The following is a 17,814-nucleotide window of genomic DNA, read 5'->3' as shown; positions in this document are numbered from 1 at the left end:
AGGTGTCTTAGAAGTACATTTATAAGGCAGTCTTGGCAGTCTTCTTGGATTTGATCAAAGTGTTCTTGGATTTGAGCAAGAAATGATAAATGAGATGGATCATGATTGACTTCAGATAGTTCTTATTGCAGTGTCTTTTAGGGCCCTGTGTTTTGCCATTTGCCAAAATAATTCTCCTTTAAAAGGCCTACTATGTGCCTGCTCTCTTTGAAAAGGCATGAGCCCATGAATAGCATTATCATATCTAATGGCTGCCACTTACCACATTCATTCTGATTATGTAAAACTGAAAATCACTGCACTGAAATGAAGTTTCAATGTTTTTATTCAAAGCAGCTTCTCACAATGTATAAATACTGCATATTAACACACATGAAAAATACAACTTCTAAGGCACCCAGAAATGTGTCCATACACTAGTTACAGGACCATCAACAAATAAATTGTGTACAATTTGATCTAGACAGTCAATATTTGATATATCAGAAGATACAAGTCCCTCAGTACTGTACCAGTTTCAGAAAATATTTACAACACTGTGATATAGGGGTGCCTGTACCCTTATAATATTATAATATGTACTCATTGTTACAAATATTAGAAACTGTTTTAGTCTGTTCCATGGCATTCTGACAAAATAACTTAAGGGCCTAATTTGCAAAGTTCTACAATTAATTATTTGTGCAAGTTCTGAAAATAAATTTACATTGACATAACTTGTGAATTTTTGGTTCTTTGCTTCATCTCAGAGGTTTGGTAATAAGCCTTACCAATAGACGTGCCATCCTAGCTGAACATCACTCCTTTCCCAATAGGTCAGTGGATCCATCTCTCCCCCTTGCCCCTGACGTGGATGAACGCCGTGTTTGTAGCAGAAAGAGACTATTTGATCTTCAGTACAAATGTCAAACCAGTTCACTGGCGAAGGAACTAATGTTTTGTTAGAATAATGCAATTCTTTGGTCCTTGGTTTTTATGGAAGGCATAATATTTTTATTCACTAAAAATCGAAATCCTGTCTGTGAGTAAGCAAGCTAGTGAATGACTTTCAGTGTAGTATTTAAAATAGCAGTAAAGAGATTTAATATGGCTTAAAACATACGGTTAATTGGGCAGACACAGATAACACATCGAGGATACCGAGTACCCAAATGTACTATGATAAGATTGTCTATAAGTCTCTTATGTAAACTTCTTTAGTGTCTCCTAAAGAGTGCTGGCTTTAGCCAGATTTGACTTTTATAGACCCAGCCACACAAAGCCTGAGATTAAACTACCATGGTTGGGAGCACAAATGCACAGTTTATATATAACAAAGCCCATGCTGACAAGTCTACCTATGTTGTTCAAGAGAAACAACCCGTATTACCCTTTTCACAAGAAAAACTTAAGGCCCTGTACTCTGATTTGCTAACTTTCTTACAGCAATTATTTGGGGAAGTCCTTAGTGCTGCATAACCAATTATGCAGCTTTAAAGATTTCTTGTACCTAATGGTAAGGCTTATTCACAAATGCAATACATTTATAAATTATACTTAAAACTGTAAAGGCTGGTAAAACAATAAAAAATATCCAAAAACCAAAATAAAACAAACCCCAACCAAAATTGTCTGTTCATCCCTAACATTAAAAGAGCATTTCTTTCTAATTAAAAACTATTGGCACAAAACCATTATATTATAGATTAAAAGAACAGTTCATAGTAGTGAAAAAGATTGCCTAAAACGCATACCCTAACCTACCACAGAAATATAAAAGTTTATATTCTGAAAATATATACTGTATTAAAGTTTGTAAGCTTATTTATTTAAACAGAAATGTACTGAAATAGTAAACTAAGCAACACTTATCTACAGCAAAAATATACATGCAGGACAACACAAAATAAATTGCTTACCTTTAATATCTACAAATGCAAAACTGTAGATTTTTAAAGATTGTACAAAACAATTTACACAAGAATAAAATAACATACTTAAACAACAAATTGCATTTTTAATCTTAAATACTGTGAATATTAGTAAAGGTACCCAGACTAATATGTACAGTACATCTAGATATCTGAATACCTAGTAAGGACAGAAACACAAGAGAAAATTCTGATTCTGATATTTAAATACTGGAAAAGAAGTTTTCAACATTGTTATTACTCTTTTTTGGAAGGGAAAATAGATTCATGAAAACTAGATTGTAACTGTATAGATATGAATAATTAAAAATGTTAACTATGGTTAGTGCTTGCTTTAATGGAAAAATAATTATAGAAAATGTATTTCAACCATTCTTTTGTCATAAAAAATGCTAAGATACAGATATCTGAAAATTCAGATGAAATGGTGCAGTTTAAAAGATCTAACAACGTAAGAGTCTCCTCTGTTTGCAAATCTCACTCGGATCACATTCCCTCCCATTGCTGAGCAATCCTGCTGGGTGTAGCTACAAAAACTAAGCCTATTATTGAAATCAACTTCCCAATATCTTATTAGCACATGACTCAGAGTTATGGCTGTCTGGACGGGAATGAAGGAAAGAAAAAAAATTGAGGAATTGCGGTACTTTCCATTGCTTTCTCTTTCTGAAGTCCTAAGCTGGAGGCCTGATTGTGCAAACACGTGTGTGAGTGTGTGTGTGAGTGTGTGTGTGTGTTTGTGTGTGTGTGTGTGTGTCTGAGTGTCAGTGGTTTCACTGGGGGATCCCTCTCTTTTCCAGGTGACTCCCAGGAGCCCCTGCCATGGCTGGATCCAAAGCACCCGCGGCATCGCTGGCAGGGTGTGGACAAAGCACGTGTTGGTACACAACAAGTGGTGCATCTATCACTTCAAACAGGTATTAAAAGAGTTCTCTTTCAGGCATTGAAGAATGAGCTACTTGTTTCAATAAGCTTCTTTTTAAAGATGTTTCAAACAGGCTAATTAGAAGCCAGATTCTGTCTTTTTAATGAAGAATTTCCATGAGAACTTCTGCCTTTTGGGTAATGATTTCCTTAAAATTCAGTGGTACAATTAGGCCACAGAAACAGCACTTCTAATTATTTGTGGAAAAAGAAATATTACATTAATGTGTTGAAGGCTCCTATTTACTGTAATCACCTGTTCGTTAACTTTACAAAGGCTTGGTTAAAACTCTTCATGGAAATACTAAGAGGGAGAAAGCTGAGCAGCCTCATTTGCGGAGGTTTAATCCATGAAAGTCACTGAGCTCAAAGATGGAAAGCAAGTGCACAAATTACAAAGCAAACAAATGTGCAAAGCTTCTGCTTCAAGAGGTTTTAATTTGGGCGTCCTAAACTGGCAGGTGAAGTCTCAGAGCTGGCTCATGTCCTTTCCATAGTGATGCCTCCCTAGCAGGAAAAGACTGACAGATCCAGTGTTCAGAAGTCAGGCAGTGTCACTGAACAGTGCTAGGATCACTTTGGAAAAGAGCAGATTGCATTTTCCTCATTTACTGTGGACTGCTTTTATGGATAGCCATAAGTTCTTGTAACAGCTGGTGGGGTGGCCAGATGTGGAGAGCTGGGAAAAGCAAAACCAAACCTCTCCCTCCACTTAGTTCAATGCCTAGCACCTTGTATAAACTGCTGGCCCACACCCAAAGGCCTCCAGAGCAGGAATTATCTCACACCTGAGGAATCAGGCAACTAGACTAAGGCTCATAAGGATTTGCTTTTAGACTTCAGACCAAAAGGGATGTTTAAACCTGAAAAACAGTACGATGCCATGTAACGGCACCACTCACCCTGTTACTGACACCGGATAACAGGAATATAGTAAACCTAAATAAAGCATCTTGTTGGTGAGTCCTTCAGTGCTCCTCAAGAAGGCAGAAAGTGAAGAGAGACTTAAGGGGGACTCATTGTTTCAGAATCCACTTTTTCCTCTTAACCCTGGCAAATGAATCTGTTTCATACATTTTTGTACAATTTTACACATAGTTGAGCATGCACGTGGCTGTTTCATTTACTGCCCACAGCATTCTGTGGGTTTTCTATATATTCTTTATTTTTCTACTCAGTTTCCTGCTAAAAATGTGTTTGCATTCTTATGTGATGCCATTAATTCAGTCTAGGGAAGTATGAAAATAAGATGTGATCAATTAACGCCTGAATATGAACACAAAATAAATAAGTTAAATAAATTCATCAAAAAATCCTAGTAGTTTTTGTAAACTAACTTTACATATTATACATATAAATTATGAAATTTTTCCATTACACTGTTAGAACTTTTCAAAAAATAATTAACATATTTCTAATATGGTGTTTGGGTCTACAAAAGATCGTGCTGACCCAGGTTTTAAACTGAGCCCTCTGTGTCAGCCCAGATGTGTTGCAACAGCAAGAATAAGTTAAGGACAGACAAAATAAACCCTTACAGGTGGGTGAGCCTTTTTCGGGCCCCAGTGGTGCTTCTGAGCACATGGAATGTATAGTTGTGTCTGGATGAGCAATGTGAAAGATGCAGCCCTCTGCAGAGATTATGTGCACTGAACACCTCCCTACCTCTTGGTTACACAAATCAAACCAGCCACAGGCAGCTGTAGCTCACAAGGAAACCCACACCACCACAGGCACTGGGATACACTGTCACAAATTCCTCAGGGATGCATTGCCTCTGCTTCTCAAACACCGTCATGTTGGACTCTGTTCACAACCGGAGCATTTTCTCTTTAGGTTAGGCCAAGACATCAGACTTCATAAATTTTGTCTTGCAAGTAGCTGAATAATGAGTCCAGTCCTTTGGAAGAACTCCACAGCTGTTTTAACATCTGACACTCTTTCTCGTTCACGTCTTCAAGTCCGGATTTCAGGAAGCTCCGCATGAGACATTTGGACTCTTCCAATACCTAAAGCCAAAATACAACTCAGTATTTCTTTTTGAATCTGATTGGGGTTTTTTATGGATAATGGCATGACCAGCATTTTTAGATTTACTGACTCTGCTTTACAGTCTGAGAAACTCCTTCAGGCACAGAAATTAGATTTGATTTATAGCCTCAACTCCACTTGCAGAGTCAGCACCTTTAAGATCAAGGATGTCTGAGGTTGATGGGTTAGTGCCAGTGTTTTAAAAGGAATGAGGGATTCTGAAGTACCTTAGTTTATTGAAGGCTGTCATGAAGCACTTGAAGGAGCTGAACATCCTCATGTTGAAATGAGAATGTGCACTGCATGATGCACTGACTGTTTGCTGGAAGGTGGCCTTTGAGGTTAGTTCAACAGGTTGGAGGCCCAAAGGTGGATGTGCATCATGTTTAACAGTTTTCCCTCATGTTTAATTTCCTTGTCAAATCAGTAATTAATATAAAAGATCCCTTGCTGCAAATTCTTTTCAAAGTCTATTGACTTACATTTTTATAAAAGTGAAATATTTTATAAAAGATGGGTGTTGAGCAAAACAAGCACCCTCTGACTGTGTTCTGGAGTTAAATTTACTTGGCAGATACAAGTAGTCAGAACAAATCACCCAAGGTTTTTGCAATGGAAAGCCCAATCACAAATCCTTAGTAATTGTGGCAATTTCTGAAATTTCTATGGTTGCTGCCATAGTCCAGCTCATTTTTCCTAGGCCCATTTTTAAGCACATTGAGATTGATTCCTTTACAACTGGTTTTGAAATATAAAACACCACTGTGTATCTCAAAAGAACTTCAACTAGTCAAACAAACCCACTAATAATTCCTACATTACTGATTTTGGGAGTACAGAAGATCTAATGTAAACTAATAGAGTGTTTTATGGTAAGGAAGGTGGATGCTCTTCATTCAGCTTCATCAAAACCTTCATGTTAAGCCCAGTTCCTATCTGTTGCTTACAACACTGCTATTCCAAAGCAGCATTTCTCTTTAATTCAAGTAACTGGTGTTCATAGCAAATCAAGGGGCCTGTGTATTTTTTGGTCTGTTTGTGAACAAGTATCCCCAGTGAACTTGGATGAGCTCATCTTGTTCTTGTATTTGTGACTTCAGCTTGATTTGCATTTAGGATCTGAGAGAAAATCTCATCTTTGACAGGTTTGACTCTTATCTTTGTCCATAAGTTAGTACTGGACCTTCTTGTTTCATTGACAGCCAACAGCAGTGAAGAAAGGAAAGAAATCACAGTAAGACCAGCGGTTTTCCCAACTCATATAATACACGTTGTATCAGCGTCATCAAATAAACTTGTGCTACATTTTCAGAGTTTCTTCTATGTCTTCTGTGAGATCTAATCTACACTTCATTTAATTAAAAATCTCCTGTGTCTCTACCTCCTTTTACAACAGATCTTTTAAATGAAACTAAGGGATGCTAAGACAGTTTCAGGCATAGGAAATATAGCAAGAAACTGTAACAATTTGCACTCTAATTAGTGCAGTTTTATTGCAGCCAGTATCACTTTCTTCACTGCCTGTTTTTTAAATAAGGATATGCCCAGAATAGTAGTATATCTGCCTGAAGGGAAAAAACCTTAGGAAGTAAAAATAGGAAAGGATTTTCTTGCAATTTTTGCATACACAAAAGGAAAGTTACAGTACACTGTGAGCAGACTGTGTTCAAACCCCTCTTGTCTGGATCTCACCTCTCCTTCACAGCACAGCTCAGCTGGCACTGTGCTACCCTTCTGGTGAGCTGTACAGAACAGGCTGCAGCAGCAGGAACTGTGCAGGTGCAGGAGACTCAGCTGGAACACGGTAGGGCAAGACAGTGGGAAAGGCAAATTATTCTCTTGCAGGGCCTACAGAACTTTCCCTTTACAGCTGTGTAGTTTCAGACTCCTCCACCCTCATGAAGGAAGCCTGTGCTAAAATCCCCTTTCAAAATCGGGTGTAAGGAGGTTCCACTCATATCGAAAAAATGTAAAGATGTGGAAAGGAAAAACCCTCCTTGCCCCTGAGCAATGAGGAACCCCTTGAGCTCACTAATCCCTACCCAGGATTTTGGTGTTACCCTTCTTTGACTGGTATGGTTATGGAACCTGAGGACCCACCATGTGAGCCTTGGGAGCACAGTGTACCTTTGAGAAATGTAATTTAACAGCAGAGGAGTCTGATTTCTTACCACTGCACTGCAGGAGGCCATTTCCTTCACTCGTAGCATCACTTCTTGGCTAAATGTCGTTGGCCAAAAGACTTGTGACACCAGTCCTCTGCTGCAGGCTTCCTGTGCTGTCAGCTTTCTTCCACAGAACAACATTTCATTTGCCTGTGAAACCAAAAGATTACTGGTAATCTTGGGTTATCATTCCCTTAAATTAATTTTTTTTTATCATACTTGCCTGCTATTTTTATGACTAAATTTACCAATGTTCTCCCCTATCATTCTATACTGCAAAATACTTTAAAAGGAGTTTCAGTAGCTATTTAAGGGTTGTGCAGGTGGCCAGAGCACAGCATGGGTTTCATTTAAGAGAAATGTGCTGGCATGAATGGTGAATCTGTATTGCTGATCTTAAAAGAGTAACTGTCAGTGAGATTGTGCTGAGAGTCATGGAACCAAGTATGAAATATTTATTTGTGGGGCCAATTCTGCCTTATCATACTGGTAAAAGCTAAGCAGTCTTACTGGAATCATTATGGGTTATCTTTAGAGTGCAGCATCTGGCTGTGTTGCTGCCCAATCCTGACACAATACAGGCAACTACTCTGAAAGATTATTCTGCTAATGTAGTTCTTCACTTTTCTACCATAATGCTGACAATCTTTGCTTTTTCAATCTGTGTCCAATATTTCTTGTGTACAGCAGGTGTAGTATATTGAATTCTGAGGTCATTTTGTGATAAGAAATTGGTAAGGATTAGATGAACTTTGCACAGATTTCATTTCCGTTCAAGACAATTAACAGATACAGTGGTTTTCTGGTTTACTTTTTAAAGAGGGAAAGAAGCACAGGAGTTTATGAAAGGTTCTTCAGCAATCTGAGGTGGAAAACCTTACCAGTGCAACACCCAGAATTTGTGGGAATGTGTATGATGAGCAGCCAGCTGGAGTGAGTCGGATTGTTGCATATGGTGTCTGAAACCAAGCCTTCTCACTTGCCCAAACGATATCACAGAGGGGTAAAATAGAAGCTCCTAACCCAAGAGCAGGGCCGTTGATAGCAACCACAATTGGCTTCTTAAACTGAATAAAAGCTTTTACAAAATCCCTAAAATAAAAAAAAATAAAAGAAAGATCTTGAATGAAGAAGTAACATTTAGATAAATACCCAAGTTTAAAGCACTTAATCGGAAAACAAATTAGAACCACATATGAACACACTAAATGCCATGGCCCCGTTTTATGAGGTCAGAATTGCAAGCTACTTTCTAGTTTGCACATGGAAAAGTTTGCTCATTTTTAGCTATTTAATCTTTCTGAGTACCTGGGATTTGCATAGTTTTGTGTATGATCTATGACCTGATGAAGTGGACTGCACTGACTGTTGTATTTTTTGCAGAAAGGTTTGGTTGGGTTTGGTTTTCCTTCTGGACCAGTAACTCTTCAGTTCGTACACATGTTGCTTCTCAGTTTGCTCCACAGTGGCTGATGGACAGGTTTGGTAATGATGAAATATTACTGTGTGAAAGACAGGAAACTCATAGGGAGATTGCTGGATGTTTATTTTTTTTTTGAGAAGTTCTCTCAAGATCCTGTGTCAAAGGTTCCTGTAAGTCCCATCAATGGATTGGGAGACAGTGAATGTTTCTGGCACGCCAGAGGAAAGGACAAGATTGTGCAAAGGGGAGTCAGAGAGAGAAGGGGAAAATTAGGTGAGTGATCAGTTGTGTCTTCATTGCAAATGTCTTCAACAAAGCCATAACAAAGTAGATGCCCTTCTCTGCCTGCACCAGTAAATGGGAAGTGATGAGAAATAACAGGGAAGTAAATGTCACTGGATTCATCTGGATGAATGAACTTGAATATGTTAAATTCTGTGCAGTGAGGAGATCTTTTAAATAAGTTGCCTACCAGCAACTGTGGAAGGGCATCTGTTAAATAGAACAGCCTTTACACTAATTAGGAAAAAGTGGGAGTGTAATTGTGGGCAAATTATGGGCCCAGCAGCTCAGTGCACAGCAGGTATAGGGAGGGGAATGAGATGCTCAGTCACTTCAGAAAAGAGACCTGTGTAAATCAAATTCCAACCAAAGGAGGAGATTCTGTTTCTTCACTGGGTATTTATTAAATCCAGAGTGCATCTTTGCTGAGAGATTTTAGGAAAGGACATTTTGTCAAATGTGCCCCTGGATGAGTTGCAGGTCTCCCACTGAGGTCAAAAGGAGCCAGACTTCAGTACCTGAGAACAGGTGGGCTTTGCAGGGTAGAGAGACTCTTTGGGGATTGGGCTGAAGTGTAAGGGCATTGGCTGTATTTTAGCTGAGAACAAAGAGTCTGAGATGACCCAGAGTTACATTTTCAATGAATATGTTCTGTTTTTCAGGCTATCTAGTAAGGACTTAATTTTTGACCGTGGAAAAATAGAGAACTAATTGATGCAGCTTTGTTAACCCAGCAAGTAATACACCAGGAGATCAGTGTCAAGACAAAGAGAGTGAAATAAGGAACATTGTTTTTGTCTTTTCTTTCCCATTTCTTTCTAGAGGATGGCAGGGATAAGGAGAGTTGTGGTTCATTTTCTTGCAGAAACAATGCTGTTCTCTTCTCTCGTTATTTCTTCAGTTGCTTATGGTTGTGTAATGACTGTGGATCACTGCACCTCATTAATCCCAGAATTCTGAGAACCTCAGTAGTTAAGCAGGTAAGCCTTCCAAGCAGGACTACAGATGGGAACAGGGATGTGATGAATTACAGGTTAAAAGAAAGCAAACTAAGGATCAATGCTGACAGTAGATCTGAGGACTGTGTGAAGGCAGATAAAAAACATGTTATGGAGAAAAGCAGGAATCGTGGGGATAAACGGCATGGGAAGTGAATATGGAAAAGCAATCAGGGATGTGCAGAGGAAACAGATAATGGGGTGGAAGAACAAAGCAGAACATATTAATGGAGGGGAGGGGTTGAAGGAAAACTTCATATGAGTAACAAGGAAGGGAGGGCCTGGAGATAGGGAGAGAGTGGAACAGAACATTGAGAAGGGACAATGAGCCTCTGTCATGAGGGAAGGATGGGTAGCACAGAGGATGGTACAATGCAGGGTATGGAACATGCCACCTGTGGCATGGAGTGAAGGGCTAAAGTATTTGGAGATTATGAGGGGAAGAAATGCCTGCATTTGTTCTACAGAAGCTGCAATGACCAGAACTCCACTGATCTGTGTTCCCTGTTTGGTACATTACTTGTTACCCTGAACCTGGCATGTCTCCATGTCTCCAAACCATAAATTCACTCATGGAGTTCCTGAGCTCCAGGATCCTTGTTTCAATTCAAAGCAGTCTTTGAAAAGGATTTAAAATTGTAACTTGTTGCAGAGTAATCAGAGACTGAAAGAGAAAAAAGTGTCACACAGAGAAGGCTTTTGGTTTTGCCAGAGAATATCTGGGAAGTTAACCATGGAATACACTCTGGAATGCTCAGACCTTTGCACTTTGGAGGGCTCTGGTACAGGTCAGGGCTCCTCAGTATGTCCAAGGCTATAAAGAAGCTGAGCCGGTCGAGTTGTCCTTCTTGCTTTCCTCTGAGCACACCCAGAATGTTGTGTCCAGAGTAGTGTTGCCCAGTGACGGTGCGTGCCTGAGGCTGGGAATGCCTTCCAGCGGGTCTGTGGATTCCAGGGAGCTCTGCAGGTCTGTGTGCCCTTTCCCTGCTGCAGGACAGCCCCGGGCATGGGCAGCTCAGGCTGAGGATCTGTCAGCAGTGCCTGGGAGGAGCTGCAGTGCCACATGTTCGTGGGCTGAGGAAACAGGAGGGATGAATGAACCTCCATGTGAAGTGAGACTGGATGGGGCTTTAAACTCCACTGACTGTGACTGGGGTGTGAGATCCACGTTTCAGAAAGTGGAAAAAATGTGGTAATCAAGATTTCAATTTCCTTTTGACACAACTCTAAGGTGATGTAAAGCCGCCCTCGGAGGCAGAGCTGTTGATGTGTTTTAGGACATCCAAGCCACTGAACAAGCAGTGGACATTTTTTTCTTCTCTTATTACACTGTATTTTCCATGAGTTGAGTCTTTTGTTCACAGAAAAGCACAGGGAGTGCTAAATGGAAAACGTAATACATTGTTTCCAGAAGTACAATAAAAATCTGCTTTCAGTGGGCCCAAAGCCGGCATTCTTGACAAGGAGCAGGGCATTGTACCAGGATTTCAGGAGTGTTCTGGGAGTCCAAGGGTGGAAAAACTGAGTATCACAGTCTAGCTTATACTCATTTAAGAAATTAAATGATAAGTATACCTGTATATTAGATGTGTTCAGATAAATGTAAATATATATAACAATACCTAACTAAACAATATTTCAAAGAATATTAAATTTGCATCTCCTGGTGGGCTGTGTATGTGCTTGTGTTTTCAAACAAGAGCAGTGATTTTCTTCCCTCACTTTTTTTTTTAATTCCACATCATTATGACCCCCTCACATTAAAAAATAAAATTAGGATGTGTTCTTCAAAGGGTTTCTCTTTTTTAAAGTATTGCAACATAATATTTGAACATATCTAGGGTCTTAAAAACACATCATAATTGATTACATTTAAGAAGTACAATTTAAATCTTTTAAAATAATTGTTGTTTTGAGAATTTCAAAATACTTAAACCAAGAATCCAAATTGGTCTGCAGTAGTTGTAACCAAGATAATTGGTCATTAATATGTGTCACATAAACACTAAACCTGATCTAATAATATACCAATGTATCCAAAATAGAGATCTGGTGTAAAAAAAATTCTTTAATATTCCTTCATAGTATTGCTGCATGAAGTTTTAAAGTTCTCAGAAGAACAAAATTTATTTATAGGAAATGAGGGGGGAAAAAAAGGGACCAAACCCTCTCATGGTACATGAAATGCTATTGGCTTTAGTGGAATAATGTTGATTTATACTGGAAGATCTACCTTGTGGATAATGGAATATTTGGTGATGTGTTGTGCAGATTGATTTGCAGACTGCATGTCATAAACCCTGGGTTTCTATTAAGGTAATGTGATGTATGTGAGGAGAGTCACATTTTAGTTACAAAAATAAAACTACATTTACATATATATTAAGTAATTTAAATTTTAAGAAAAAGAGTGGAGACCCTTCTAATAAGGTTCTGAAATACAGTGGCAGTCTCCTGTTTCAACAGAATATGAGTAAACCATGGAGTCCCATTTGGACTGAAATCATTAAAATGCTGAGCATTAAAACAAGTAAAGTATCTGCCTTTCAGGAGCCACTTTAGAACATGAATCAATAACAACTTTGGAAAAACAACAACAAAGTTGTATTTGAATTTGGAGGAGTGATTTGAAATATTAAATACAGAGAATTTGAATAAAATAAATCCCTGTGGATATTAGCACTGGAATAAATGTGCTTTCTGGTCTAATAAGGAAAAGGTCCAAGTTTCTTCTTGCTAAACAAATTTGTCAGACTATAATTAGAATGCAATCAACACTTAAATATACAACATTTTTGGACCTGATAAATATCTTTATAATCACACACTGCATTTCATAATTTAGAGATCATAGGTAAGCTTGGGTCACCTTATAGCTTCTGCAATCCTAGTGCTTTCCTTTCTTCTGTCATTGGATAACCTGCCAATTAAATATGAGTAATCTAGGCCACTACAGAATACACTTCCCACTGCGCTGAGAAGTAAGAGTTTACTGTCATCAGCTGATGCATTGCACAATGCTCTCCGCACTTCCTTCATGATCTGTGGATAAAGAAAAGCAAACAATTCGACATGCATGCCGTGGCAATATCATTTCCCTGCCTGTACAAACCTTAGTGATTGTGAGAGACTTAAATTTGGGGCACTATTAGCACTTACATCAATTAAATATAATTTTAATATACTTAGAATGAGAACACTGGAAGTTTGCAGAGTATTTTCTGTTTGGCAGGGCTTTGTTGGTGCTTGTTAATTCAAAGGGTTTTTGGGACTTGGCTGTTCTTTGTTTGCTGTATGGGGAATTCTATCCAGCTTATGCTATTTGATTGCAATTTAATATTTTCAAATATCACTTTTTTATTTTCATTGTGTACATTCAGTGTACATCACTATCCTTAGGAACATGATTATCACAGCAATAACCTCTTATTAACCTCAACATGTTGTAAGCAAAATCTACAAACCCCAGTTTTCAGTTCCACAACTACTTGGGTTTATATGACTTCAGTCAGAGCAAAGCAGGACAAGAGGACATCATATACATCAACATGACAAATATGTTATTCATTTTTCTGTGGTCAGTGACATTGTTACAGTCTACAAAAGTTAGAGCAAAAAAGTCACTCGAAAGAGAGACATTTTGACTCTATTTTATAATTGAATCAAGTTATTAATTGCACCATGAATCAAACCCTGTGAACATCTCTATAGAATTGAGCTGCTGGTACTGCAGGAAAATGGCCTTTCACCTGAGCAGATAATTGTTTTGTAATGGTTTTAAAAGGAAATACTATTTCATAAACTTCTGATGGGGAACTTCTTGTTTGGTCACAGTTGAGTGTGGTTTGTGAACTGTAACTCACATCAGCCCCCTCTTCTCTTTCCTGATTTCTCCTCACTGCCAGGGCCACGATCTCACCCTGTGACACCTCCTGTGTTAATCACACTCATGTGTCAAGTATTTCCTACAGACAGGGTCCCGTTGAGTCAAATTTTTCTCTTTTGCACTGAAAGATTTGCTTTTGGTATAAATTTAGTTAAGAGAAAGGTAAATGTGGTTGGGGATTTAAATATAGTTTGCATGTGAGAGAAAACCAAGATTTTTAGCCTGTGATTGTTCACTATTTTCTCTTTCCCCAAATTCTTCAGATCTATGAAGTGTCTTGTTTAAGAAACATCCCTAAACACCTGAGTTTTGTTGATGCCATTCTAGGTAGCCTTTTATTAGAAATCCTGTGGACTGTGCTGCTTTCCCTCTGGGTCTGTGTGAAAATGAGCATTGCTGGCTGCTGGGACTGGGCCATGAGGGAGCAGGTGGTGAACTTTGAGATGCCTCCTTTCTACAAGTGCACTTCAGAGTGCTTGTAATACTGAGTGTGTGACAGTGGGTGGAAGTGAAGTAATTAAAAGCAGCAGAATTTGGAAGTGTATTTGAAATTCTTATGCAGGTACAAAAATGTCACCAGCGATGCTGGGAGTACTGTTTATTCTGAGAGTCTCACAGGCTGTCTCAGCTCTCAGGTGGGAGAAACACAGCAATACTGCAATAGAAAGGGGAAACAAGGGCAATAAAGCCCTAAAAAACTCTGTTCAAAGTTAAAAGAGAAACTTCAGAAGGTGGCAGATGTTAAAAATAAAAAAGATGTATTTTGATTTTCCTAGTTCCTTGTGAATGCAAGGTTGTCCTCTTACTTTATTTTAAAAGTTCTCAAAATCTGCTCTTTCTTAGGGTGGATATCAGGGAATAGCAGTCAAACATTTTACTCTACTGTGAGGAGTGTTGCATTAAATATGATGCCATGTAGCAAATTCCTCTACCATTCCCCTTCCTCCAGTGGTATTTGCTCATGTGCCACCTCTCTGTTGTTACCAGTGCTCTCCTTCACACACATCATTAATTCCCATTACAAACCTGCCTCTTTTTTATCTCACTTCTCACTGATTTGGATGGCTAAAGCCATCTAAAAGCCATCCAAACTTTTGCAGGAACCAACAGTATTCTGCTATCACTGTTATGGAGAGGCTCACACTGAAAGTCCATTATTGGGAATTCATTTCTCAGATATGATTGAAAATGGGAAGGCTTTGGTTGGTATTTTTGAGCAGGAGGGAAATTTAGTTCCACTGCTCCACAAGTCTCTAGTAAAAAACCATAAAACCATTATGTATCAGCATTTTCAGGCTCAAAAAAGTGTGTGTTTTTTTAAATAGCTGTAAGTCTATCCCTCACTTTATCATCCCAAGGAGCTGGGAAGCTCAGTGGAACCCAGCAATGCCAAGGCAAGTCTCTGCCTTGGGCTGTGCCAATGATTCCTTTGGCCATTCAGTCAAAATTCCCATGGTCACCTTGTCACCCAGCCTGGTTCCAGCAGCCTTGGCACCACAGCTTTCCTCAGGGATTATCTGCTGGGGCTGTTTCTCTCTGCTTACACAAGAGCTACTAACAGGAAAATAATGATCAAACAGCTAATTTGTCTGCAGGGTTGCAGAACTGTGTATTAAACTGCAGTGCTGTAAAGTAAATATCATTCTAATCCAGAACTGCTCTCTGCTTTTATGCACAAATTTCTGTTGAATGCTGTGGTGAATTCAGTTCTCAAACACAATGTGTCTTTAGTTACATTTCTTTGTCAGATTCCATGTTTACTTTCCCTTTTCCACAGTCCTTAAACCTTTCTCCATTTTGGTGTAACTGTGGCATTTGTCCAATTAAATTTTATTTTCTCTAGTGGACCAGATCTAATGCTACTATTTCCAGAGCTCCTTAGCAGTATTCTCCAGTTCCATGCTTTTATTAATTAGCTTTTTAATGGTCTTTTAGGTAATTTTCAGTTCTGGGGACAGTATTTCTATTAGAATACATTTGATGAAAATTTTTGAAGAAGTATTTACAGAACAGTATGGGCCAGTTATTTAGGTTCTGATAATTTAAAGGATTATAAATTTAGACCAGGCCTAGTGCTTGACCTACTGTTTTATTGAAACTCAAATACATAATAAAATTATCACCTTCTCAGAAGTTGCTTATATTTTTAATCCTGCCAAGAAAACAAGCTGGTTAGTTCTTGAACAGGACACCTTATATTGCAAAATAAACATAATATAGTTAAAAACTTCCTTAAACTTCTAAGGGCTTATTTTAATGCCTTTCACTGGTCATAGGGAATTTCAAAAGGCATTTGGTGGCCTTTGCTTTCCATGTTGCTTACATTGGGAAAATCAAAGAGCTGGGAATTTATCACCATAATTACACAAACTATCTTGAACAGAAGTCTCTTGTTCATATAAACAGAAGTTATTAGTTTAAAAAGTTAACTTCCCTGAATCCCTCAGGACTCACTGTGATATTCTTAAAGGTAAATATTCTGTACATATTACAGTTAACCCAAATTTTAAAGCCATTTAGTTTTTTAGAACCTCCTGCACTTGTGCCTTTTTTACATAAACACACTCTGTGTTACTGACTATGCAAACAGATTCCAAGTCCTTTCTTTTTTGGTACCTCAAGGACTTGGGAACCTCCAAACCTGCAGGCACAAGTAGTGGCCCAAACCCATGATTTGTATGAGAGCAAAACCACACAGAACAAACAACTTGTACCTGCCTCTTCTTTTTTAGTATTATTTTTGAGTTAGGAAAAGTTGTAGGTAAGGAAAAGTGAAGGCAAATCAGAGCTCCAAAATGGACCTTCAAACAACTTCAAACTCTTTAATTCCCATGGCTCGAAATCTGAAACCTGATTCTTGTGTTTGAGAAGGTACTTGGAGTAGTGCTGTGAGTCTTCAGTGGAAACACTGGTTGTTTAGGGAATGTTTTGCTTTTAATTCAGGGGAATATTAACTCCTAGCTCTGTTAATAGTGTTAAGTAAAACCAGCAGATGGATCCATTTAGTCTGAAACAGAATTTGGATCCTTGAGATGTGTTGGGTTAAAACAGCAGCAGCAGAACTGGAGAAAGAACTTCAGAAGCAGCAAAAGACCCAGGAGAGAAAATGCCCTAATGGAATTTAAAATAATGAAATATTTCACATATGTATTTTAAATATGGATTTTCAAAATGAATTTTAAAAGTAGCAAGTCCAAGCTACTGAAATAAAAACAAGTTGTGCTGCTTCATGACACTGCCCTGGAAGTTTTATAAGGTCTTGTAAAAAATAAGAAAGAATTTCTATAGGGTCCTGAACATTTTTTTGTAGAAAAACCTCAATTACTAGAGTGGCACTTAGCCAACTTCAATCAGTGCAAAAGCTGCTGGAAGGAGCATTGGCACATTTCATTCTAAAATCACCTGCACAAATGGGGTTACCAAAAACACAGGATGAAGAGATTCAGGTAGACTTCTCTAGGCTTTTAATTTTTTTTTGGTATAAATAAGTTCTTTGTTATTTTAATTACATTGGCATAAATAGCAGAGGCCAATGGTTGAACATAACCAAGACTACCATAAAGCACAAGGGGAAGCTGTTGAGGGATGAGAGGGATTCTGTATGAGCTTAATTTTGAAATGATTGTTTGCAGTGCACACCTTTTCTCTTTTTTCTTAACAGAGATGGCCAAGAATAACCAGACCACTATTTAACCACGTCAAGTAGAGCTGCTCTGAGTAAATCATTCATTTACTATTTGGCAAACATAATTTACTGAATGGCTAATAAAGCTTGAAGTTTGCATTTCTTCACACAAAATGAGACACTTTCTTAATGTTGTAGGATTTGTGTGTTTGTGCTTCCTATTCGCTGCTGATAAAAGGCATCAAAACTGAAAATGTTCTAAACATCCCTAAAACACTGTGTCAGTTTGTCCCATCTATGGCTATGGGTGACAAACTGCAGGGACAAGGCATCAGCATATCCCTGCTTTCAGTTCTTTGGGGCTTTGCTCTAATTGCCAGCAAGGCTGTGGAGTTGCCAGTGCTGGAGCTGCTGGATTTTGTGGTGTGAATGACCGTGGGCAGCAGCCTGGGCTGAGGCCAAAGAAACTGTGTCATACTTGAGCCTTCTGAGGGCAAGAGTCTGGCATTGCTCTGGGCCTGGATGAGGTTTAAACAGACAATCTCCATGTGGAGAACTCATAGATTAATT

At 38.6% G+C, this 17,814-nt stretch overlaps 1 protein-coding gene across 1 annotated transcript in view; it reads right to left on the bottom strand.

Annotated features, from left to right (window-relative positions):
* Positions 1-307: 307 nt before the first annotated feature.
* Positions 308-17,814, bottom strand: part of CDYL2 (chromodomain Y like 2) — a 58,829-nt gene continuing 41,322 nt past the window's right edge. The window contains exons 4-7 of the mRNA XM_071567652.1: positions 12,603-12,775; positions 7,912-8,122; positions 7,037-7,180; positions 308-4,843 (exon numbers count right to left, since the gene is read on the bottom strand). Of these exons, the coding sequence (XP_071423753.1) occupies positions 4,685-4,843; positions 7,037-7,180; positions 7,912-8,122; positions 12,603-12,775 (687 nt within the window). The 3' untranslated portion in view covers positions 308-4,684. The remainder of the gene's footprint in view (positions 4,844-7,036; positions 7,181-7,911; positions 8,123-12,602; positions 12,776-17,814) is intronic.

The sequence above is a fragment of the Pithys albifrons genome, chromosome 12, assembly GCF_047495875.1.
Source record: "Pithys albifrons albifrons isolate INPA30051 chromosome 12, PitAlb_v1, whole genome shotgun sequence".
Lineage (NCBI taxonomy): Eukaryota > Metazoa > Chordata > Aves > Passeriformes > Thamnophilidae > Pithys > Pithys albifrons.
The sequence above is the reverse complement of the archived record's forward strand: the minus strand, read 5'-3'. Positions and strand labels throughout refer to the sequence as shown.